Source organism: Stegodyphus dumicola, chromosome 2, assembly GCF_044657685.1.
Source record: "Stegodyphus dumicola isolate Sdum_Otavi_A_Nest chromosome 2, ASM4465768v1".
In the NCBI taxonomy this organism is placed as follows: Eukaryota; Metazoa; Arthropoda; class Arachnida; order Araneae; family Eresidae; genus Stegodyphus; species Stegodyphus dumicola.
Window position 1 is genome coordinate 195,367,940 of NC_140769.1, and position 27,246 is coordinate 195,395,185.

Here is a 27,246-nt window from a genome sequence, read left to right on the forward strand (position 1 = left end):
AAATTTCTATTTATGTATATATATGAAATTTGGATTTATGTGTGTATCTTCAGTATCTAAATTGTCTGTAAGTACAGTGAAACCTCAGTTAACGAATATAGTTTGTTCCTAGAGGTCATCTGAAATCTTTGTAAACCAAACCTAATTCTCCTTTAGGAACTTCTGTAAAATATATTATTGATTCATTCCTTCGCCTCAGATGATTGCAGATTTTAAACTTTTGCATTGGTAACATTTGCACCAGTTTACAATTGAAAAGCCAGTGCAAATCATTAAATCTAAACTAGAAAGAAACTAGTTCAGTAGTAGAGAAATATACATGTATTAAAAAGAGTTGGTGATATAATTACAAGATAATGAGAAATGAAAAGGGAAGAAATATTGTTATTAATCTTTAAATAGAAATAAATCTTGCTGATAGAAAAAAGGGTTACTTTTCCATTATACTCCCGCAAACTTAACAAATATCCTGAATTAATAGAAAATTACGAATTTAAAAAAAAATGTATGTAAGAATTGCATTATATATAATTTTTTAACATTATTTTACAAGGTAAATCGTCAGAAAAATTTAAAAAATAAACGTTTATATAATTTTTCTGTAGCAGTGAAAATATAAGTACCTACATAATAAGGACGTTTGGCTAAATGGGTAAAAAAACTCAGTAAAATAAGGATTAAAAAAATAATCAGAATAAAAATAATCTTCACACATGTATCTTCTATGAGGTTTCTTCCTTGTGCTACAAAATATACACTGCCTGGATCTAAATTTCACTGGTATATGTCCAGTGTTATTTAGTTTCTTTTCATCAGATGACATTTGTGGTTTTTTATGTTAATGGGGAGGGCTTGGTCTTTTTGGCTTTGGTAAGGATCATTCGTTTCCCATTCATACTTATTTTATTCATATTTCATCCCAAAATATTCAGAAAATATTTTTAATTTAAATAAAACTTTAAGCGATTTCAATTTTTATTATAGCAAAGTATATTTACATTAAATTTAAACCACAGGAAATAATTTATAAAATCACAATACTAGCTTGGGGAGCAAGTGTGTTGAGGTCAGAGAAAACTCTCTGGTAAAAGATCAGTAATAAATCAATTTTCATTCAAAAATTTCGGAAAGAAGAAAAAAAAATTCGAAAATTGGTGGTTTCAGGGCACGACCACCACGCGTCAAAGGATTTAGGTATTATATAGAAACAGAAAAGTCCTTAACTGTCAACTTCTTCAAAATCTCTGGTAATAATTTCTTCCAGATTGAATTCATTTTCATTAATTATGTATTACAAGGCTTTGTCCATGAAAATTGAATAATAGAGAATATTAAAACTGCTCATTTTTGTTAGAAGTGACCTCAAAACATGTAGGAAATTCATTTATTGATAGCTTGTATGTTTGTCTTTCGATACAGTTCTTTTTTTTTGGTTAGGAAATTTGTTCATCGTGAAACATATTTGTAACCTGAGGTTTCACTATGCATTGAACTGTGTTATGCTAATAAATTTTGACAATAACAATGTTTATTTTTTTTTTAATTTACATGTGAAAAAAATTCTGAATGCTGTATTTGCTAACATTGCATCCTGCTCTGTATTTTCTTCTCAAGTTTTTTTTTCAACGTATTTAGACATGTAATTTATAGCTATATACAAAGTATACAGAGATAAAAAAGTGCATTATGTAACTTAAAAGAATACAGTAGACGCTGCTTATTGTGGTCATGGTTAATGTTATTAATTGGATATTGTCATCGATGTGGTGAAGTCTCACTCATTTGTAAATGAAAACTTGGAAAATACTTTGTTTATTGTGATCAACAATTCAGTTAATATTGTTTATTGTGATCAACAATTTAGTTAATATGTCCAGATTCATACAGAATGGATTTTTAAAATTTAACCATTGCCAAATTAGATTAAAATAGATTTTAAAAAATTGTCAGGTGACACGGAAATGTTGCGAAGTGTGAGATTAGGTTTCCAAACACCTTGATTTCAACTTTAGTCATTTATTTAAAATCAGGTTTTAAAAAAAAAAAAACAACTTTAGTTTGACGTATCCTATGAGGAACTCTATTGATTTTAAGAACAATCACACATAAGTCCTTTCTTTTTCAGAAGCCACTCCCCCCCCCAAAAAAAATCCTGAAAACACTGATGGCAAATAATGGTTGCATTTTTGCTTAATTTTACACTGGCAGTCTTCAAACAAAGGATGCATTTTTAATTTTAAGATTACGTGTATAGAAGCAGTAAAATAATATCCAGGAACATTATGAGCAGTTCACAAATACATTTTTGCAGTTTCTAATTAAAATTCTGTGAAAATACTTGTGTTCTTGATATTTTTTAATTAAATTAGTTAAATTCCATTTCCATTCTGAAGTGCTTTTTTAAAATTAATGTTATTATTCTGCTAATATTATGAAAATAGATATGAAAAAACATGATCACATTAAGTGGCACCTACTATGCAGTGATTTGAAAGTAATATTTGTATGTCTTCTTTGGAAATGTAGTATTTTAATTATTGTTACACCTCTTCATGTGTTCTTTTAAAACTGCTAAATTAATCACTGAATAAATTATAAATAACCATTTGCTTATTACCTTATAAAGTTAGAATTATCTTAAGCAGTATTTCTCACAAATTCTAAAGCATGATGAACAGGAAAGTCTTTGAACTAATATAAAAATGTGCAGAGGTTTTCAGATAGTTTTTAAGTTACATTTTAGGATTGGTAAACAAAGAATAATCTTATCACATATCTTACTTCTTTTCCTTTCAATATGAAATACTTTGTGAAGTGCATAATAGGAAATTTATTGCTACAGTATCTCATTCTATACAAAAAGATTCCATTATTTGAGATTTTATAATAAAAATTTCCTTCTTTTACTAGTTATGCAAATCATTTAAAATTATCTTAATACAAAATGCATACCAAGCCATTTGTTATGGATAATATATTAAGATATTGTTTTCCATGTAGATGCTTTTATTTGTGATTTGATGAATGGAAATGCATTATACTGCTCAGACCCCTCAGTTGATGATTTTTCTCATACTCTTACAAATGTGCAGTTTTAAGATTCCTGCATTCAGCACATTAAAAGATATATTTATTGACATTTTTATGAAAATTTGCAGCATTGCTGTAAGCATTGAATAATGGTGCTTTAACATCATGCATTATTATCATTGGTACAGAATGATTTAGTTTGCTTTTCTTTTTGTAAAATATATTTTCTTTTCAAATTTGCCACCCCCTCCTTTTTTGGGAGGAAAGCAAACAATGAATTTAATATGGAAAATAATCCCAAAATTTTCACATTCTCTCAAAACTGTTTTTAGTAGCCATAAGTGACAAATTCAGACTGTTTCCAAAACAATATTGACTGAATCTAAAATTTTCAGTCAGATATTGAATGTTTCTTAAAGAACTAACATAGATTGTTTGTTATTATATAGAAGTTATTTTTTAACTATTATCTCTTAATCTCTAATATGTGCTCCTAAACATTGGGTATTACAGAGTTTATTATTTTATGAAAATTACTAATTTACAGAAATATGACCTGTGTGAGATCTAAGTATTTAAATTTCAGAATAATTTGATTTCTAAAAGATATATTATTGTTGTAGTTTCTGCCATTAAAGCTATGCTAAGAATGTATGGTTAGTATACATTCTTAGCATAGCTTTAATGGTTTCTCTCATTTTTTGTCTTTGCTATTTTTTCTGTATGATAAATCTAAAAGTTTATGTATCTCTAAAACAAAAATTTATGAATATTTTACCAAATTTTTTGTTTAAATAGTAGAAAAAAGAATTTCTAATAAAACACATAAATTACAATAAAATTTTTAAATGTATTATTCTTAAAAAACACGAAAATAATTTCATCTAATTATTGTTATACTGTGTTAATTGATATATCTTTAAAAGTTAGCTCAGAGAAAACTTATTTGAAACAAAAGAGGGAAAAAGATTTTATCAGCGATTGTATGAAAAATCATACATTTGCTTGTTATATGTTATGTCATAGTGATTTGATAATTGTGTATCTTAGTATGAAATTTTGTGTAAATAAATTTTTTAATATCTTAATTTATATGTGTTGTCTTTATTTCTTTCAAGCTGAATAAGCAAAAATCTTTAATAAAATTGTATTGAAGAGTGCATCATTTATTTATTTTAAAATTGCTAACGGTTGATACGTATTTCAGACTATTAAATATATAGCCTTTGTGTGCTTTGCTATATCTCAGTAATTCTGTCATATGCAATAACAAACGTTACATTTATTAAATTGCGTGCATACGTACTACATGGCATTTAAAATTAAATCATATTTTAAAGACGTAATTAAACGAAGTATTAAACTAATAGTAACCATTTATGAAATATTTAAGTATTAATATGAATAATTATGAAACGAAAAAAGTGGATGTAAAATAAAAAATCATATACTGCAAAGCAAAATTTTCAAAAAAAAAAAAAAAAAACAATAGTAAAAGCTAATTATCAAATAAAAGATTTACGCTTTCTGCTTCACGAGCGTTTAAAGTAAGATCGATTTTCCGCCTCGGCTACACCCTGCGTGTTTGCTTCACCGCATACTGACTTGGATTCGAAATTTGCCTGAGGGCGAGCCGACTGGTTTACATTGTGTCTAACGGGCTGGCTGCATGGGCATTTTCGTGGTTTTCCCCATGTGTAACGTGTATACGAGCCAGTTTCCCTTAGAAAGTCCTCCCTCCCTTTAGGCAGATAGCCCTCGTGTGCTTTGCCATAACTAAAATAATCCAATAATCCAATCCTTATATTTTATGTTTAAATATATTTAAAAGTTATATCAATTAAATTTAAGAGGTAATATGTTTAAAAGTCTTTCTCTTCTAAAGTCTGAAGCTTAACTGTCATCAAACATTTCCTTAACTATGAATCACAGAAAATAAACTGAACTTACCTTAACTCTGATCAACCTTTAACTTTGTATCACAAAAACTGTGCTGAATTATTAAATGAACTCTATAAGCATTCCTAAGCATTCTTTTAAAATCAAATATGTAACTCTTGGTATATAGAAAAATTTTTTTCCAAGCTTACCTTGACTAATTTAAGTCCTTGTATTTTTAAATAACAGAAACATTCGTTTTTACATGCTTGGACATTTATTAAAGTTCATATTAGGCGACACATTATTTTCTCGAAGAAATGTAGTCCAACTAGAGCAATTATTTCGATGCCTGCGAGTGAAATCTGCTAGAAGCGAGATCTTTTCATTTGCAGATGAATAAAAGCTAAGCATTCTTTTAAAATTAAATATGTAACTCTTGGTATACAGACAAAAATTTTTCCAAGCTTATCTGGACTAATTTAAGTCTTGGTTTTTTAAATAAGAGAAACATTCTTTTTTTTCCAGCTGCAACCTTGGGTTCGAAAATTGAAACGAATTCTAAGTTTTTGACGAGCATAAAAGAACTTCATTCAGGAAGTTTGCGGCAACTATACTAAGTTTCACTATCTCTTACATTTTGATGTGTGCAATCTTTCTTCGCTTATGCCGCAATTTCTAGTCAGATCAGAAAGTTACTCAAATTTAAGCTCAGAGTGATAGAGCTGAAAGGTAGGAACATAGCTCGGCTAGCGGAATGTTCCCCACTATCTCAATAAAAGTTAGTTCCTGTTAAATCCATTTCGGGTTCAAAATTAGAAAATGGGCTGTGCTACTGCAAAGCTATGCAAGAGTTAACAATAGTATAAATCTATAATAATTTAAACTTTAAATTAAGCTTTGTTTTATAAATATTTGAAATTTAACTGCGAGAGGAAACAACCTCATTCTTGTGATACTACTTTTATTACAGCAACAAGTCACCATTTTTTATTTGTGTTAATTTTCGGTTATAAATCACGAGAATGATTTGATCATTATTTATTTGGATTTTCATCAAACTTACTTTGTGATTACAGTAAAATAGTTGTTAACTTTAATGATTTAATAAAGGTTAAGATAATTTTGAATTTAACACTTTAATTTGCATTGTTACCGACTTGGTATTTAAAAAGCTAATGTTAGTTGAATTATAAATTAAATTGTTTTATTCCCCTTTCAGTGCAGCGCGTGATGAATATTAAAAAAAAAAGCTTAGCCGGAAAATTGAAAATACAAGAGCGCGTGCACGTAACATTTAATAAATATCTCTTTTTGATTTCGAGAAAGTACTAGAAAATTCTCGCGCGCGATTTTAAAATCTTATAAAAGGAGAAAACCTCTCAGTCAGTGATTTTAGTTAGCTTGTTGTTGTTTTAAGAGTTTGTTTAGAAAACTGCTCTTGTTGATTGCAGCGAATTCGCGGATTAGCTTTCTTTAGCTGTTTTGAATTAAGTTCTTTTGAATGTTTGAGTAGTTAAAAGATAACTACTGTGAGATATTGTAATATTGCACGAATATTTTAGGAAATTTAAGCATATTTGTTGTGATAATAATAAATTTTTGTTCATTTTTCATCGGACTTGTGCATTCATTTCGTAACGAACGCAACAGTATGTTCACAGGTTCAAGCGACTGCAGTTAGCAAATTAGGCTCCCGTACGGTTTGCGCTATCTGAGGTTAACAAGAAGAAGAGCCGATGATGTAACATCTTAGACCGAAACTTTGTTAACGATTACCATTTCATAGGACGAAAAAACACGAAACTGGAAAGAAGCCGTTGTAAAAATTTTACACGTCCAGCGATAACATTTTCCATTCAGTTAATTAGCATTATTATGATATTAATTTTTTGCAAGGATTTCGAGATATTTAAAGATTCAAATGGGTTTGAGTCCACTTTCACATAAGTGTGATTACCATTAAAAACGAACGTGAGTAACAGCTTTGGGAATTTACAAGCCGTGATACAAACCATATTCAAAGATTCGAAGCTATGGATTTGATTATTTATATGACTTGTCATAATAATCATTATTAGAATATTTTATTTTTGTTATTATATTTTACATTTACATATTTACATTTAGCTCATATAATGATGATTGAAGTTTCAGTATTTTTCCAGCATTAAATGGATGCGCATAGGAACGACGAGTTTGTTTAAAAAATTAAAATTGAAGAAAATAAACCTTGTAAGAAAATGCAGATCAGTTTTTTTTTTTTACGGTGTGAATCCATTTTCCATACCTATGTGAGTCACGTATATTATGTCAGACTTGTAAAGATTAATATTAAAATAATAAAACTGAGACTGGGTCGTGCAGAAAGTCTCAGAATTACTTCATCTTTCCTTCCAAAATATTGTATGATATTCTCGTTCATCATTGATCAATATCCGCATTTATCTCCGACGGCTTTTTAAGAAAATTTGTGATAGTCCTTTACTAACTTTTAAGCAAATGAATGAAGATTGTACATGTTGGGCTGTCAAATTCTTTGGAAATTGTCTTCTTAAACTTTAAAAACATATCAGATTTCTTAATGAAATGCTTCTGGCATGGAAACAGGCTTCCATTCCATTATGCCATCGATATTTAAAATTGTATTCGCAGTTTGCGATTATAATTATTATGATAAAAATTATAAAGACTTTGCTCACTAGTGTTTTCTTACACTTTTGCGCTTATTGTATTCCAAACTTGCAAACTGCTACAATGAATTGGAAAGTGAAGATTAATGCTCAAAAATCTCAATTATTGATCATTCGCAGAAGGAAAAGAAATAAGCAACTGAAGAATCACCTAAATGGACACAACTTCCACAGAACTAGCTATCAAGGTTCAAAAATTATTTTGGTGCTAAATGACAATTTTTCAACACGCAGAAAATTCGAAATGATAGCTTCAGATTTAAATAATATGCACATTTAAATTTTGAATCATCGTATTACTTATTATTGAGATATTATTTAGAGTATTTCAGATCGGATTCGAGAAGTACTGATAGCAAAATATTGCTAACTAGTTGATATTTTGTTAGCAGACATAATTTCTTAACCGTTTCATTTTTCTTGAATTCGATCCAAAAAATAATCACATTTTTTATGGCATTTTTTAAATTTTATTTTTGTAAGTAGGAAAATGTTATTAAAATAAATTTTTGTAAAATTTTTAAGCATTTATAAAAACACTTTATTGCAAATAAAATAATAGTAGTTTTCTTGAACCAGCTCACCAGTGGCCGAGCGGTAAAGTCGCTGTACACTATAATTCGGTCCGAGGTTCGAATCATGCAAATGAGCAGGCTGCATGGGCGTTTTCGTGTTTTTCCCCATGCGTAAAGTGTATATGAGACAGTTTCTCTTGGAAAGTCATCCAGGAAGGCCTCCCTCCCCTTAGGCAAATAGCTCTCGAGTGCTTTGCCGTAATCGAATAAACCAAAACCAAACCAAACCAACCCTGGAATTAGCCTTTTCTTCTTACAGAAGCCGCCTAAAGGAGAAGTTATATTTACAGTTGTATATATTGAAAATAACATTTGTTTACAATTATGTTCGATTATATTTCGATTGTTTCGATTCATTTACATTTACTTACCTTTCTTTTTTTTTCAAAGATCTGCTTTAGTGTGATATATCTTAAAACAAGGCGAGAGGTAATGTTTAACATGACAGCTCAGACTAATGTACAGAGTTTCTTTTCTAATTCTTTTGCTGTTGACATTTTTCTTTCAATGAACACACATATCTCCGTCTTGCGGATATTAGGTTTTTCATGTCAGTAAAATCACATTAAAACTTTCTTTCTACTGGTCTTAATCGAGCTGTTAAGAACCCAAGAAGACATGTCTTTAACCTGCCACTTTTGCTTCCCTTTCAATCAGTCAAATGATAACTTCCAATCGAAACTGTTAATTCGTATCTTTACCGTCATTTTTTTATATTAGTAGCGAAGTCATCTAGACAATTTTTACTACTTCCAGACTCATTTACAGACGTTTCATGTTCTGATTCTGAATCATTGTCTGAATGGCAAGAGTTTAGCTTCATAGATTCTGAATCGGCCATTATTTTATGATAAAAAACAGTTTTTCACTTACTTTTACATGAATAAAGTTAACAAATCAACCATAAAATGTATTCCAAAAGCTAAGAACTGAAAAATAAAAATTCTCTGGATCACGTAAACGACGTGGAACAAGCGCGTTCATTTGATCCGTTCGAATGAGAACAAAAGGGCGTTTACAAACTACAACTTAGACGACCTCTATGGGATTAATTTGATATTAAAAATAGAAGCAATACAGGCAAAACAGTAAGAGAAACAAATAATCATATTATCCTTATAGCATTTCTTCTTACTGTAGCCGGAAGAAAGTATTTCGCTGGATGGGTTAGCAGTCGGTGTAAAAGTCCTTAATAACTGGAGGATACATTTTCTTCAAAAGACGTCAGTAGTCGAGAACTTAAATGTTGGCTAATTAAGCAGCCTGAAATATAATTTCAACTTTCTAATGATATTATATTCAAGAATCATTGATATTAGTTCTAAAATATAAATGTACGTTACTATTTATGAGAAATATCTTTTACTATAGATATTTATTTTTCTTTGGAGAATTTAACTAAAAACGTCAACACACAGTTGTGCCAAATCGTAAAATCACGAATCAAAAGTTTAATCATAAATTAAAAACTCGTGCATTAAATGTGTATGAATAATGAAAAATAATAAGTCACAATATTTCAGGGGCGTTCGCGGTTTATAGTCGTAGAGTTCTAACTTTGTAATCACCTAGAGCGTCATTAACATCCTATTACCCAGACAGTCATAAAATTTTTCAAATAACATTTTCATGTCACTTGATTTCAAAAGGAAAACATTAATTGTATTTGCAAGCAATCTCCGCTACTTGCGGATGGTAAAATAGCAAAAATTTCATATTTTAAGTGAGTACGGTAAACTGAGCTTAAGGAAATTTCGCCTAACTGCGGTAGTTAAAACTTGGGGCGTTTTGACATCGGCTAGCAAAATGGTTAATGCCGTAATGTAACAGGCCGAGTTGAGCGGTATAAAATAATGCTGCAAGTCACGTTGCGAAAAGCTTTACATCTAAAACACTAAAAATTCTCCCTTGAAATTCTCTTCAATCTTATTTGCATCCCTGTGATGGTTAGTGGAAATGAGAAATAATAGTAAACTTTAAAATCATAAAAATCGGTTAATTGATATAAATACATTACATAGTTGCTATCATCGACATCCTTGAATGTATTTTGGCAGCCGTTCTTAAAGATCCTTTATCCCAAATATCTATAATAACAGACATCTCCACGAATAAAACCCTTTTGTTGAGCAAATATTGATAATGCTCCAAGCGAAAGTCACACTCATCATACATGTATTTAAAATATGTTTTCTCTTTTACAGAACGATAGGAATGATATCTAATATGCCAGAGTTTTCAAAAGCATTTCAGTGCTCAGAAGATTCTAAAATGAACCGAAAAAATAAGTGTCGAGTTTGGTAGGAGAGCCAGCCAAACGAAGAATCGAAATTTTAGAAACGTTTTGTAGGGGTATTGTTATTATTGTTGTAACTGATATTGTTTACTGTTATCACTTTTGAATGTATGCATAAAACATTGTACTTAAGATTTAGAAGTAGTTACATAATTGTAAACTCTTCTTTCAATAAAATATTTAAATTTATTTGCAAATTATTTAAATTTTTTAGATAAATCAAATCACGAGAAAAGGATTTAGTTTCAATTAACTGAATGAGTTTGCTTAAAGAACTTATATGTAATATTCAAAACTAATACTTCAGAATCCTAGCCAGTAAATCTACGAATAAATTTCGTATTTTAAAGGCGAATCGAATCGATCAGATGGCAATGTAGGATAAAAAACTGGCATCGTCACGTGCAAGACGGAAGGGAATCGACCCCAGGCTTAGCTAACATCTTATCATGCAGCAATGATATAGGTAGCGGTAAGCTGAAACTAGCTAAGCTATACGTTAATTTCATAAACAAATGCTAAAATCCCTAGGAGTTTTTAAAATGTGAAAAAATAAGTAATGGGTCTGGCAACTTCTATAATCTTACTGTTTCTTACAAAAAAATCAGTCAAATTCAGAGATGAAATGAGCCATTTTTATGGAATGTATTAATAGTTTATTTTTTATTTTAGAAGTTAATTATCTCAGTCGAAACCTTTACCAAAGAGAGCACTTCGCATTCTCAATAATGTCTCATTCCTTCCTGATAAGGATAATTTACAAGGTGAAGACATAAAAGCCACGATACTCCATCCTAGCATGACTTCGGTATGCCAATCAATAAAGCAGGGCATTTGGGAAGCACTGATAAAGAGACACAGAAGTGAATTTCTTTGACATTTTGTCTTAGCCATGGAGTAAAGGTGTGACATAATTGCAAAAATAGGAAAATAGACATCTTGAAAGTAGAAAAATGGATATCTGAATCTTGGAATGATAATGAGTAAGTAAACCTGCTTTATTCCTGGAGAAGGTTGTAGGACCATTCAGGAAAAAAGATCTTATAAAGGACAGAAGAGATAAAAAAGCTAGGAACTACAGGCTTTTAGAAGATAGTGAAACAGTTGTATTACTATATGAGGGAAAGGTTAAAAAGCGCAACAACGTATAAAATGAAAATGGAACAATTAGAAAGGTGACCCATAGTGAAACATTAACAGCAGCTGAAAGAAAACTGTTTCGCAAAGATGCAAGCTGTATCTGCTGTGGACATTTTGTTTCGCCCTTGCCTTAGCATCCAGAAATCTTTTTTCTGGAGCAACTACTATCTATGTCCTCAGTTTTCTACCTAAACCTATTAATTACAGAGCTTTCACATTTACGAAGATTAATAAGATTCTAATGAGCAAAAGGTAATACTCTGAAGACAACACCTGCTGTAGGAGGTGAGAACATTTTACTTTCCTAAAACACGCTTTAGTTTAGCCTTGATGTTAACATTACCAGCCACAGAACAAGAAATGTTGGCCAATTGCAAACAAAGTCCGCCGAACAAGCGGCGTCCATGTTTGTGACTTCAAAACATTGCATTACGGCAGTGACATGTACGTGTTTCTAAGCTGTTCCGTGCATTTATTTTCCAGTAAAATTATGTTAAATTTATAATGAAATCCCCCGCTATTGTTGAATTTTTGTTTTAAAGTAATAAAGATGATATCCATAATTTACTATGTACAGCAAATTGTTAAGAAATAGTTCGAAATCTAAATGCATGCGCATACATTAAAGCCTTTAAAAAATGATGTCTCTGCATATTTCACGGATTCGCTTAGGTTAGAAAATAAATCTTAATAAAATAAAACAGAATTCATTGATTTCAGTTTATGCGCATTTCATATTTATTAATCTCAAAGAAACTGCCTTTAATTAAGTTGAATTACAGAAATACACCTATATAAGTTTTTGGATACATCTTTCCACATGTTCAAATGTGTAAATATTTTACTTAATTTTATCACTATACTGCTCAGAAATTTGTAAGTTTATACAAAAAATTTTTAACAACAGAACAGTTTATCGTAACTTTAAAAAATGAATAATAATTAATATATAAAGAAAAGCATTGCTTTATTTAACACCTTTACAATTAATAAAAATAGTAACAATTGATTTCTTACTTTTCATGAAAGTTATAAAACGAATTAACTAAAACGTTCAAATTATACAATTTAAATCCTACCATATAGCATTGTATCTTAAAGAACGAAGATACCAGCTATAAACAGAAACATTAAAATGTATTTAAAATATTTTGATTATAGTTATATTAAATAACCTATTTTAAGTCCTTTTTTTCACATCTGGAAAGAAAACCACATGACATTGTGATATTTTTTGACATAGTTGTCATATTACATAAAAAAAAAGAAAATTAATACTTACGTGTGAAAAATAATGCCCGGAATTTTTTTCGAGAATCTATTTATGCATCCATATGCAATACAAGCTGACATGCTTCAAAAAGAAAAGAAAAAAATGTTGCAATGACAGACTTCCTTGCACAAGTCACGGTGATAACAGGAAGATGGCCGCCAAGCTTCACCGTTTGAGTTGAACCTTCCCTCCTTCTATTCTAAGCTCCTTGATTTTTACCATGTTTGAGCTAACCGTCCGACGTCGTACTTGTAGACACTTCCTGAAGAAAGCGAAAAAAGAGGAAAATTTTGACTTCGGATATCTGTTTCTAAACACAGGAAAGAATAAAAATGATGCAACATGTATTTCAACTCGCAGACAAAAGTACTTATTGAAATGCTAATTTAAATATGTGTATATATCTCTGATATATGCATTTATAATTCTGTATGTAAATACATTTATCTGATAGTTATTTGTTTACAATCAATTAGTGCCTATAACTAGTAGGACCATTAAATTTTATAATTAATACTCAAATTATTTATAATTTTGTGCTTAGCTTGTCCTTTTAAATATTAAACACATTCTAATACAAGTATTTTGTACATACGTCGATTTTATGTATTTACACTAAGGTAATTTGTCTGATAGATATTACCCAGTATAAGCAGCTGTTTAGTATTACACTCTGTATCAGTTAAGTACTAATACAAACAACAAAATATGTAATTAATAATGAACTATTTCTGTTTGTATGGTTAGTTGTATTCTGCATGAAACTCTAAATACTTAAAATACTTTTGTAAATACTCATACATATAAATAAATACTGTGTTTGTCGGTATGAGATAGTATGATCGCATGTGTGTTCTGATACAAATTTATTTATGAATAAATCTCCATTGTATGTGTTTGTAGAAACACTTATATGCATTATTTTGATTATTACAGGCAGGTAAATTTCACCATAAAAGCTTATTGTGTAGGAAAACATATTTTGGTTGATCTTTACATTATGGTAACTTGGCATTTTTTTGGTGAAAATTTGGCGACCAACTCTCCTACAGCAACCCTCTATTTTTTTCCCCGCCGCCATTTTGTCTTCACGAAGTAAAGACGTTTCTTTTCTTTTTATCTACTGAACACTTCTGCCAACAATCTACTAGCCGAATTACACTTATGCTAGAAATTTTATCTAACAAAACTGCTTAATACAAGGACTTCTTATAACAGGTAGACGGCTCACCCACAGAGAATTCGTCTGCTAGGATGTCTCCAACATATACCACGTGACTAATGCTCTTGGCGCTCTTGGGGAGTGATAGCTTAGACTGTTCATCGCCAGTTTGGCCCGCTTTTGATATGGCAAGTAGTGCTTTTCATTTCCGCCTCCTAGCAGTCAGCAGACAACGACCTCGAATTAGGTTGTTCGATTTTTTACAATTATATTTAGATATAACTTAACCCCTTTTTTCCTGAATATTTTATCTATATTTTTAATAATCGCTTTAAATTATTTGCACCATTGTTTAAGATGTTTAGATTAAATAATTTTAGGAAGAAAATCTAAAATAAATAATAAAAAATGAGATGGAAACTTTAATTTGAATAACGTTAAAAAATTAATTGCACTACTGTTATAATATTTGAGAAGGTAAAAAAATCTCGTTTAATTTTAATGCATTGCATCCTAAAGAGACAAAGAAAATCCCATTGTATTACATGTATATACTTACAGACTGTTGACTTTCAGCTGGAACTATAAACTATTACTGTCCAAACTTAATATAGTTTATGATACAAAAAGATAAATTATACTGAATTAATTAATTAAAATTATGTTTACTTAAATATATGAAAGTAAAATATTAAAGAAAAATATTTTACTTTCATATATTTATGTAAACATAATTTTAATTAATTTAAAGTCAGAAATAGTTTTTGGAAGAATTTCATTTACTTTTGACCTCTCGGTGTTAGCAATAGTACTTGCATTATGGAAATGTAGGATAGTAAAGAATTTTTTATTTTTAAAAAGATCTTTATTAAGTAATTGATTATGCCCATTTTATTCAGTTACTTGCATATTAAAGTGCTTATAAATTCAGCAATGTCCAGAAAATAATTTCATGCAAACTTGGAAGCTACTGTCTTAACTGTACATTAAATTTAGTAAGATTTCATATTTTGCAGATCAGCTGTAAAATGTACATTTTCAAAATAAAATTTTCTTAATGAATTATAAATTGAAACATGACAATACATATTCTATTTTATTCCTGTATCCCAATTAAATAAACACATTATGAAAATGTGCATTTAAATACAGTATTTACTATAAAGTAAGTGGCTTAATTACAAATAAACACACAAAAATTAAGTAAAACAAAAATATACTACTTATCATGAACACTAATCTTTTAAACGAGAGCAGAACGCACGTTTTGAATAAAAAGTTTTCGCTCTTCACCAGCTGCAAAGGATCCAACTTGCATCTGATGAAGAAATAAAGCTTTTCGATTGAAAAGCATGTCCTGCTCATATTTTAAAAGTTTGGTGTTCATACAAAGTAGTATATTTTTATTTTAAGTGGATTAATGCTTTATTTTATTTATTAAAATTATTTATTCTAAAGTATATCAAGAACAAGTACTAAAAATCACCTACTCAAAATGGTAGTCAAGTATATTCCAAATTTCTTATTTTTGATATGTGAATAAGTAATGAGCTTTTTAAAACAAAAACACACAATTTGGCCAAAATACAGAAACTAGTTATTGTTATATACTACATGAATAACTTTATGAAATACAATAATGCAATATAATATGAAATACAATAATAATAACCTCTTTTTTCCTGAATATTTTATCTATATTTTTAATAATCGCTTTAAATTATTTGCACCGTTGTTTGTTGCACCCTATATATGGCTCTGATATGAAAAATTTGACTTATCAAACTTTTTTTATTTATTATTATTATTTTTGGAGATGGTATATATTTTTAAAAAATTAGCTTGTCGAACCATTGAAATCTTTATAGATATATAAAGAATGTGATATTTACTTTTAAAAAATGAATACATAAAACAATGTAAATAAAATACAAACTACAAATTAAAAATACATGCTTTTATTTTTAAAAATACAGGACTTGAATAAAACTTAAAATATTATTGTCCCTTAAAAAGTGTAATTTTTGTGTTAACACTACGTACGTTTTTGTTCTGAAGTTTTTCTGTTTCAACTTTACCTGCATAGTACAGTCGTATTTTCAGGTATTCAAACAGAATGGCTTTTATCAAAGAACTTCTATGGTTATCTAAAGGCTCGTGATTTAAAATATGTTCATGCATGCCTAAAAATATATTTGGAGAGTTTTCTATTATACATTTAACACTATCTGAAATTAATGAAGCAATAATGTTTTTTTGTTTAAGTTTTCCAGAAGCTTGGGTGGTTCGAAAAGATTTCTCAGCTGCTCTACATATCTTCACAACACTACCAGATGGAACTATTAATCCTCCCCTATTTTTTCTACCTAATAATTTACTTTGTGTATAATCAACTGTTAAACCAACATCAGACAGAGAATATATACAAGTATCACATTTTAATGCATTTTTCAATTTTTTAACAACACTACCAGCAATGTATACAACAACATCACTAACAAAGTCTGAGAATTGTTTACAGCTTGTTAATGCAAAAGAATGATCTTCAGTAACACAATTCTCAGAAAAATTAAAATCACCTTTAAAGGTATCTGCGGAGTTGAAATTGATTGACTTCAAGTACATATTAGTGGAACTGCTCACATTTAAAATATTTGTATCGTCTAAAACGATGCAATTTGCACTACCTGATGTCATTATGTGATGGTGCATCAGTAAGCGAACATATGCTGCTTTAAATTGTTTTGCAGTAGGGTTGTTGTTGTGACCACCTTTTGTGCGTATGGCACTGAAAAATAACTCAAGGTGGTCCTGTGATAATTTGTATGTCAGGAAAAAGTTTAATGGGTGAGGTGAAATTTCACACAGCTCAATATATAACGATTTAATACTATTCATGCAAACTAAAAATCCTGTTTTCCTGTTGCTATGCAATATGTATTCTCCAATTTTACTTGTTCTTAAGTTTTTTATGTATTCTTGTGCTGTATTTAAGAAATTTAATATAGTATCTTTATTTTGGGGCTTAATTGGAGATTTAAAATCTTTACTTAATAGGTTTTTGCCGTTTAAGATGTCAAAAAGGCTATTGAATATTTTTAAAAATTTTATGGTTGGAGCACAGCCAATGAATGGGGGGTGTTTTAAATCGTTTTCTAAATATAAAAGAGCATCAGCAACACTATTACTGAGAACCTGGGCTGCAAGTTTAACCTTCATTTTTTCACGATACCATTCTATGTGCCGTGCCCGTAACTTTGTTGCAGCATGAAGGCCTTGCTCCTTTTGAAATTTTTCTAAATTGATTATATGCTCCCACAAAATGAAGCCACTGTCACCATCAACAATGGATCCTTTTGATGCCAAGCAATTTCTAACAAGCTTCAACATATGGCAAGGATCCATTATGACATACACATTGTCTCCGGTGGCAGGGTGTGGAAAATAATTGATTAAATTATTGCTTTGTAAATTTGCACCTAATGCATTTGCAGTTGCAATATTGCTACTGCAACCATTAAATGTCAAACTTATAATTCTAATGCCAGTCTCTTGAAGATAATGAAGGGCCTCATTAATAAGATTGGCTCTTTCTAGAGCATTTAACCCATTTATCAAAAAATACGAAACTGGAACCTTCCAGCTTCCATTAATGGCATTCACCATGAAAACTAAAGCCTCTTTTGCATGAGGCAGCTCATCATCATCTATGTCAGTACCTAAGTCAACATATCCAGTAAAACGAGTTCTATCCCATTCAATATGTTGTCGTATTGCCATTTCATTGACAATAAGAACTCCATAAATGGTTTTGTTTATCTTTAAAGCTTCTTCTGTTTTAAGTTTCAATGATTGTAGGGCTTCCTTCGTAAATCCAGGAGAACCACTAATTTTACCATACCACCTTCTTAAAGTAGAAGACTGTCGTTGAACATTTGTCTGACATAATTATACGCTTTTGCCTAATAAAAATTTAAAGTCATGGCAAATGTTCGGAGGTCTTCTGAATATTCAGCTCTTGAATTACTACATTCAAGTCTTTCTATGAAGTCCCCTGCAGCTCCAGACAACTAGAGGAAGGGAGCAAAAAAATTAAGATTTTAATATAATATTAAACATAAAAATTTAAAATATAATATAATAAAACATAGATGAGTTTTAGTAATAACTTATAACATTTTTATGTAATGGTCACCTCAGAAATATTTAAAAAAACCTACAGATGCAATATTTTCATGACACTAATGGAAATACAACCTGTGACATTGCATCCTGCATGTCATTTCCTTAATCAAAGAATTACTTGATTAGACATATATTTCTGATTATTACATTTTGAAAATTCTCAGCAAGTATTCATTATATCTTAGGGTGCATGATAAGGGGCCATCCAAAAAGGATGTCACGCTCTGATGGGGGAGGGGGTTTGTGCAATTGTCACAAGGGAGAAGAAGAGTAATAAAAAGTGTGACATCACACACATTTTGGTTAAAAAACAGCATTTAAAATCAGCTGATTAAATTTTGAAATTACAAAAATTGAGGGTATTTCTTTCTATTGGGGCTAAAACAACTTTCCTGGGATTAATAAAAATTCTACTGATTCTTACTAAATGATTTAGATCAGCATTTCCCAGCTTTAAATCAGAAGTGAAAGTATATGTTTATGTAATAGCCTGACATTTGGCAAGGGAAGGAGGATAAAAAATTTTATGAAAATGTGCAACATCATTTATGAATTACCCCTAAATTAAGTTATAGTTAAAAACCAAAACTATAATTAAAAGCACAATTTCTCTGGGAAATGATGGATAAAATAATTGTAAGAGAGATACAAAACTGGATATTGTAAAAATTTGTTAAGCTTACCCCTAAAATTGTTGACGCTGAATCAGATATTAAATTCTGAGTTTTTAACTCAGTCAGCAGCTCGTCTAAAGAGGCCACACGCTTCTTCAGTCTTTTGTTCTGTTTATCTAACAATTTAATTTTTCTTTTCATGCTGATATTTTGCTGCTGAGCTATTTCAAGAACTTTTTTTGCTTTACTTGGAGATGTAACATCCTCATCATTAAAATCTCCCAAGTAATGCAGCCGTTTCCTTCTTTCAGGAGTTACAGATGTACTTGCTGAACCTACAACAGATTTCAAGACGAAATATTAAATATAAGTGTTATATTAATAATAATTATTATTATTTATAAATCATACTCATTGGAGCTTAATAACGCATTTCAGTAATTTTATGGCTAATAATTTGATTTGGTGTGGAGGAAAAGGATTATTTTATTTGTGTAATGTCTTTCTGAGAGGAAACAGAATTAAAAGTTATGAAACATGAATATTTATAGCAAGCAAGGAGATTTTGAGGGTAATTTGCCATCTTAAATTAGTAAAAAATAAATAATGGGTTTTTCTTCACAAGCTTTCAATACCTTGCAAAATATTAGAGTTCAGGCAAGATGTTGTAGATATAAACTAAATTAGTTTTAAAAGTTCCCATAATCTCAGATTACTTTATCGTGTAATAGTTCAAGTGTTTTAGTTGCTTTAATTAGCATTTGCATAAAATTTTCAAGCTAAGTTCATTAAATTTAATTTACAAATGAAACTGAAACATAAACATAAATAAAAAAAGTAGGCTAAAAGTAAACTACAAGCATTCTGGAAATTCTAAACTGAATTATAAGTCTAGAATGCAACAAAATTCACCTACTTACAAAACTATTTTTCTCTCTAAAAATACTATTTAACATATTGAAACCAATACAATTAATAGAATTCAAAGAAAAAAATTACTACATCACAGCATGTTATGTTAGACTTAATCAAAGTACAATTTCTTCCTCGACTCTCTCTCACATACATAAATAAGTATGTTAAGTACATGATACTGAAATTGAAAATAGAGCATCACTTACTTTCTGAATAGTGCATAGACTCTTCTGGATTGGGCTGAAGTGGCTTTTTTGACGACTTTCGCTTGTAAACATTTTTTTATAAGTGAGAAGGGAAATTAAATAACGTTGGAATTGCTGTGGCCTTTAACCAGGTGCCTCCAAACTTTGTTCTATTGAAGCAGTCTGATGTAAAATGTTTCGAACATAACTTTGAATACTTGGTTACTCTAAAGTTTTCCCGCCGCAGTTGTACTTCCCATTGTTTTTGCCTTTCTGGATCTTTAAGGAAACTATAAATGAAAAAAAAAAAAAAAAAAAAACTTAATTGTACTAAAGTAGCAAATGAAGTATTAAATTACACACATATATGTATTCCAGGTCATACAGGTATACTGCAGAAGAATGTTAATTTTTCAGAATCATTTAAGAATTCTTTAAGTACATGCTGAAAAATATCATGAAATTTTAAAAGTGTAGTAATTTTTCATTGGAAAGAAATGTAAATATACCTACAATTAAAGTCAAAACAATAATATAATTGTCTGTATATGGGGATGGCATTTTTCCCTTTAGCCTTTTATTACACGAGAATTCTTATTTCGTGATTCTGTATTGGAATGGAAATCAAAGGGTCCTTTTGGACCACCTTAAAGTTCTCTTAAAATTATTTTACAATAGTACGTACATTCAAAAACACAATTTGTAATACATCAAATTACAGGTCAAAAGGTGCCTTCTAGAGAAAAGAGGGTCAAGTGAAATTTAAAAGAAAATGAGTCACTTTCAAATTAGATTGTTAATGATGGGAAAAATTTGTGCTCAAGGCAATGTTGAAAAAAGTTAGTTTGATTTTGTCATCAACAATTCTTTCTTAATAAAAATCTATTAACAAAATTATATTTCACTGCATGCAGGTTCAACTTCTAAAATGAGCACCACCTCTCTTTTCTTGAGATTATATTACTGAAACATAATAATGCAATCTTAATTACTGATTTCCACACTCATGTGTATGTCATGGGGGGATGAATACATCTTATTAACTATAACAAATATTTTATATTGAATATGTATCAAACGGTAACAAACTTCAACTCAGTATTTATTATTAGGATCAAAACGATATTACAGTTAAAAATTCTCTCACTCTCCTTTTTTTTTTAAATACTATTTAAAATATGGTTAAGTTTTTTACATCACATTTTTTCAATTACATTAAATTTCTAACAGCATCGTAGATGAGACAGAATTATAATCCAGATTATTTTTATTTTAATTGATTTTATAGAAAATAATGATACAGCATTGAGCTCTATAAAAGTAATCTGATTTTTAAAATAATGCTGTTTAACTGTTTATGTTCAATGTTGCATGAATCAAGATCTTCAGCTTTTTTTTTTTTTTTAACAAAGTAAACATATCGCACAATCTTTTCTCAATAATTTAATGCTAATAACAGCATTTTTCTTTTTTTATCGCAAGCAATAATTGTTTATGAAATCAAAACGCGTACGACTTGGCGAAAAAAAGTTAACGCCAATTGGCGCAGCTTTCTATTTCAACGGAATACACGGAAAAAACATATAAAATTCAATTATTTGTAAATGATGAATCCAGTAAATAGTGTCACAGTATTTAATACATTTTGATGCTAATAATACATGCTGAAAATGTCATATACAGCGGCAATTTTCTTGTACAATATGGCTGAAAATTTCCAACCAATTCAACAGAGATAGTAAAACGACAGAAATACTGAAAATAAAATAATAAATCATGCAGTTTTAACTTACCTATGAAAGGTTACAGGTCCTCCTTTCACGAAACTTTCTTTACATCCATAGGCGCTGCAGCGAATAACCATTTTTACTTAAATTTTATGTGACCAAGCAGAGCAGCAGTCTTTCGTCCCATAGAAAGCAATGTAAAGTATTTCCGGACTTTCGGAATTCGCGCAGCAGTCACGTGACACTAATGTTGGAACCGGTTGAAGGTTGCAATAAGCTCTCTACCAGTATATTATCTCGTTGGCTTAATCATGACAAACATTCACTGCAAAATTGGGAAAAAGTGCACAATACCATACTCCTTACGCGTTTTTCAAAATAACACATACACATAAACCATGTACACGCCGACTTATTTTTACTTAAAAAAACATCCCAGAATTGCACAAAAATGGCATTGCGCACACTCTTCACTATATCCATGTACACTGCTTTTTTCTCATAAATTAGAAAAATTTCACGAAAATACATGACAATTTTCTCAATCTTTAAACCCGGTAAAAAGAACATATATGAAATTACCTGATCGCGAAAAAGTATTTACCCTTTCCAAATATGAGCATTTCCACATATAAAATAAATAAAATATCCAAAAACTTTTACCTCTAAATCATCTATTACATTATACACGTCACCAACGAATTCATACCGCAAGCATTACAAATACTTAGTATCAAATATTTAAACTATTTCCATGCACGTTTACTTCAACTTAAACGTATACCAAATTCCTATAAACATAAAATTCACAAAATAACTATCATTTAATTAAAATATCACTAAACCATGTACACGTCGACTTATTTTTACTTAAAAAAACATCCCAGAATTGCACAAAAATGGCATTGCGCACACCCTTCACTATATCCATGTACACTGCTTTTTTCTCATAAATTAGAAAAATTTCACGAAAATACATGACAATTTTCTCAATCTTTAAACCCGGTAAAAAGAACATATATGAAATTACCTGATCGCGAAAAAGTAATGAACATTTCCACATATAAAATAAATAAAATATCCAAAAACTTTTACCTCTAAATCATCTATTACATTATACACGTCACCAACGAATTCATACCGCAAGCGTTACAAATACTTAATATCAAATATTTAAATTATTTCCATGCACGTTTATTTCAACTTAAACGTATACCAAATTCCTACAAACATAAAATTCACAAAATAACTATCATTTAATTAAAATATAATTAAATTCAAAAACACTACTTAACATATAAATGAGCACATACATTAAATTAATACATACATAAATACCCATTTCGAATTCACTTTAGTTACGGCCATGGGATCCAAAAATTCACGAACACTGTTTCACACAACACAGAATAAAGCCAAATACAAAATTTCCAGATTTTTTCCCGATTTCCCCCCTTTTCCGATTAAAGAACCGTAATTCGTCCATTAATATCACATGACATATCCCATGATCTCTCATTTCCCTCACACAAAATAGGTCGCCGCTTTTTCGGATAGCCCAGACTGTCCTTTCCCCATCGATGACGAATAGCTGATTGTGATTACTTTGCGATCTGTAATCGATTACGAAGCTTCGATACTTGGCTGTGTCTACCGGAAGTGTCTACCCGTACGACGTCGGACGGCTAGTTCAAACATGGTAAAAATGCTAAACGTACGACTGGTTGCGCAGAGACCATCTGCGCATGAACATGCCTCCAATGTGCCATGCGAATCGAGCGCCATTTTGTTCTCGAACGTGGTGAGATGTTGTAGTGGTGAGTATACAAGTGTTATCTATTGTTCCAAATTTTAAGTTGAAATTCAAATAAATTAAAATTCTAATGCTTTTTCCACTTAAATGAATAGTATTTTTTAAATTTAATTGTCTGTTTGAGTAATTTTAATCATTATTTTTTTTTCTTGCACAGACCGCAATTATAGGCATAATTCGTTTTCTGCTGAATGTATAGGTAAGAATTATTTTTGATTTTGTAAATATTTAATTAACTTTGAATACAAAATTATTTATGAATTGTATATAGTTTATTGGTTTGTGTGTGCAGTTAAAAGGAAGAAAAAAAATTCGTGTCGTTTATGTACTTATTCACCGATTTTTCTTTAAATACTGCGAAATGTAATATATTCTTGTATTTCTGTGTTCTTTTGAACAAATATACTCATTTTTTCATGTTCTCTTTGATATCGTATTAATAGTAATGTTAAATATCTGGCTGAGCAAATATTTTGGTTATCTGCGCTCAACTTTCCAGACGTTATTGGAAATCAGCTTTAATAATGCATCTAGTTGAACATGCTTAGCCAGAAACATTAACATATTAACTTCAGCCGAGCTAGAGAGTGTAATATTAATACCAAAAGCCTAACATTCTATGTACACTTATTGTAAGCAATTCTAGTATTATTCTGTTATTTGTAGCGAAATTAAAAATTGCAGCAAGAAGCAGTAGCTTTTGCTGTGATGGTTGTTTTGTTATTCAGCCCAGTTAATGTACTCTTGCCTGTATGCAGCGTGGTGTGGGTGTGATGTGGCTATTCTCATTCTTGATTGTAAGGTAAAATTAAAATTTATAATCCATTATTTGCTTAAATGAATAGGTTTTCAATTGTAATTATTTATGTTAATTCATTTTTTTAAAGCAAACTGGTAAATGCGATCTTTTTTCCCTGAATTTCTGCATGTATAGGTTAGTAAGAACTATATTTGTAATTATTTAATTTCGGTACAAAATGTGTATTAAATGTATATAATTTGTGTGTATTATTAAATTTCAAAATGTAGTTGCAGATTAAATAATTACATGGTTCTGCTCGATTCAGGATAAGAAATGAATATGGTGTACTTCAAAGGTATTCTTTCAATGCTGTGCGCATAACTCTGTTTTCTTATTCAAACGTAATTGTATGGTGTGGCAGTGATATTGATGTGCCTTTTGTTGTTGTTGTTGCTTATGTACTTATTTACACAAATTTCTTATTACATTCTGTGAACGAATTTACAATTTTGTTGTTGTTATTGGATGAGCATTGGTGCTAAATGTCTAGCTGAACAAATTAATATTTTTCTTAATATCAGCAAATATTTCAGTTATGTGTTCATTTGGCAGCATTTACTGCAATCCAGTTTTAATGTTGCTTCTGCTTAACCAGAAACATTAACATCGAAGTTGAGCCAAAGTATGTTTTGCCAAGAAGCTAATGTGTGCTATTTTTTATGAGATTCTGGCCATGTCTAACCATATGCTTTTGCAGTGCCTTTCTTATTTTTTTTGTCTGCCATGGTCCATATGATTTGTTTTTAGGATTACAGTATTTTTAAATTGTTAAACTTGTACTCATCTTCAAACATGTCTTTTCACAACAGCAATATGGTAAAACTAGATATTACGGTCCAGATTGGCGAGTTTTAAAAAAATTGCCAAGTCGCCAAATCGATTGTTTTCATGTGTTTTAGAAAATCGCTAACTCATCATATCGCCGGTTACAAATTTGAATTAATTCTGTAAACATGCAAAAATATCTAGAACAGGACTTCAAGAAAAACAATGAAAAATCACCGACTGCTTGGTGCGTTTTTAAGAATTACACATCCTCGGTATCCATGTACACATCGACCAATTTTTTACTTGAAGAAACATCTTAGAATTGCACAACTGCAGAGTCGTAGGCAAGAAGTTGAGTATGCAGCTGAAATCATAGAATGAATGTCAGTTTGTGTTTGCTTCACTGTGTTTCAACAGTTCGGAAGCACTTCCGCAGAGAACCCGGTAAATGTAAACATCGCCAACTTTGGCGATAATAGTTCAAACATGGTAACCTAGCTAATTCATCCTGTTCGCTTGTGCGAAGGTTGTCGTTGTTCGCATTTGGAGATTTATATTATTCTTCTCTTATTTATTGTTATTTTTTCTGAATTTTTTAACAACGAATAGATAGAAATATTTTCGCATACTTAAAGAAGTTTTCGTCGAAAGATGCCGGTTCTCGGCTCGTCAGTTCGGGATCAAAGGAAGAAAATATGGCGGGAGGGGTGAATGCTAATTTGTAACATGCTGTTCACGTTATGTTCTTAATTATTAACAGCTGTAAGCACGCAGAACCATGAGGTTTCCAAATTCTAAAATAATTTTTAAATGTATAAAGTTCTAGTTTTATTAACTTAACAATGCTACTGAAGAAAATTTCATTACTGTTGAAGGTTATTTGTATTGTGAAATATATTATGAAAAAGGACAGGTATTTGTTGCAACGTAAAATGTTTTAAGCTGTGTGCAAGTAACTTGAAAAAAAAAAAAAATACTGAAAACTATGTAAAATGGATGTATTAAAGGTCATGCATTCATTAATTTATTACATGGGCATGGCTCTTACCAAAATACGTCAATCAACAGGCCAAGTACTTAATAATGAAAAATGACACTTGTAATAGAAATATTAGTATTCTATATGAATTAGAGAAAATACATAGAAGTATAATGTAAACGTAAGTATAACAATACTAATTTTTATTTTTTAAATGAATTTCTACTTCCCGTTATGCTTAATACATTGTTTTCTGTGCTAACTTGAATTTAATACAAATTTATTTTCGTATATCACGTTTAACCTGTTAGTTTTACATCTACATACTTATTATCTGTGAATTTTTACTACCATTGTCTGCTAACTTGAATTTACATACACTAAAAACCACGTTTACAACTCGGCTCGGCTCAGCTCAGCTTGGCGAGTAAAAATGCAACGGCGCCAACGGGTTCTTTCCTGAAGCGCCAACGGGTTCTCTGCGGATGAAAACCCAACAGTTCTTGTGTTAATTTGGCATTAAGGTAAAAAATTACAAGAAGAAAGGTTCAATGTAACCTTTGTATGTATTTATAGGATTTTGTCTTTGTAAGTAAGACAATGATTACCACATCAACAAATACATTTTAAACTATAGGAAAGCTCGTTCTAATTAATTTATTGAAAAAAGTGGAAAATGAGGGAAATATTTTTAATAAATTTCAGCACTGTAAAGTGGGGTGGAAATATAGTAATCCATCATTGGCAGGTCTTCGATAAAGCAACATGCATCATAATAATCATCTTTATGACTAAAGGTAAGAATCAGCCACAGTGCCAAAAAAAAAAAAAAAAAATCCCTATTCTGATTTGACATTCAAAGTTAAAATATGCATCAGATGATTGTATAGTTCATTAATGCCATATATTTTGTTAATTTCACAAAACTGGATCAAATTATTTCGTAACAGTAGTATATAAATTTCATAAAGTTGCCAGCTGGAATGTCCTTTGGAGCAGGATTTTTAATTTTCTTTTCTGTTTCAAGGACAAACTTGCTAGCAAATTCCAATCTGTGTAATTATGTCATATATTAACCCATTAAATGCTGTGGTGCTCATTTGGTTATCATAAACAGTCAAAAGTCTTTAATTTGGACTCTTCGGCGATTTCAGATTATCGGTTTTTTTGTATTATAGCTCATCAGTTTAAATCTTTTAAGATGGCATGCA

The 27,246-nt window shown here is 30.1% G+C and overlaps 2 protein-coding genes across 2 annotated transcripts in view; both read right to left on the reverse strand.

Moving 5' to 3' along the window:
- LOC146998777 (uncharacterized) overlaps nt 1-23,254 on the reverse strand; it is an 86,670-nt gene extending 63,416 nt beyond the window's left edge. The window contains exons 1-2 of the mRNA XM_085811601.1: nt 23,004-23,254; nt 12,895-13,147 (exon numbers count right to left, since the gene is read on the reverse strand). Of these exons, the coding sequence (XP_085667727.1) occupies nt 12,895-12,965 (71 nt within the window). The 5' untranslated portion in view covers nt 12,966-13,147; nt 23,004-23,254. The remainder of the gene's footprint in view (nt 1-12,894; nt 13,148-23,003) is intronic.
- On the reverse strand, nt 17,888-22,247 carry LOC146998778 (uncharacterized). Its single transcript, XM_085811602.1, has 4 exons — nt 21,740-22,247; nt 19,968-20,236; nt 18,916-19,181; nt 17,888-18,117 (listed from the first exon to the last, which is right to left on the reverse strand). Exons 2-4 carry the CDS (start codon nt 19,981-19,983, stop codon nt 18,010-18,012), a joined length of 390 nt encoding a protein of 129 aa, XP_085667728.1. The 5' UTR covers nt 19,984-20,236; nt 21,740-22,247; the 3' UTR covers nt 17,888-18,009.
- Nucleotides 23,255-27,246: the final 3,992 nt, after the last annotated feature.

Coding starts and splice junctions, on each gene's coding strand:
- LOC146998778 (XM_085811602.1), bottom strand. Junction 18,118..18,915: donor CAGCGTCAACAATTTTAGGG/GTAAGCTTAACA, acceptor CCCTTCCTCTAG/TTGTCTGGAGCTGCAGGGGA.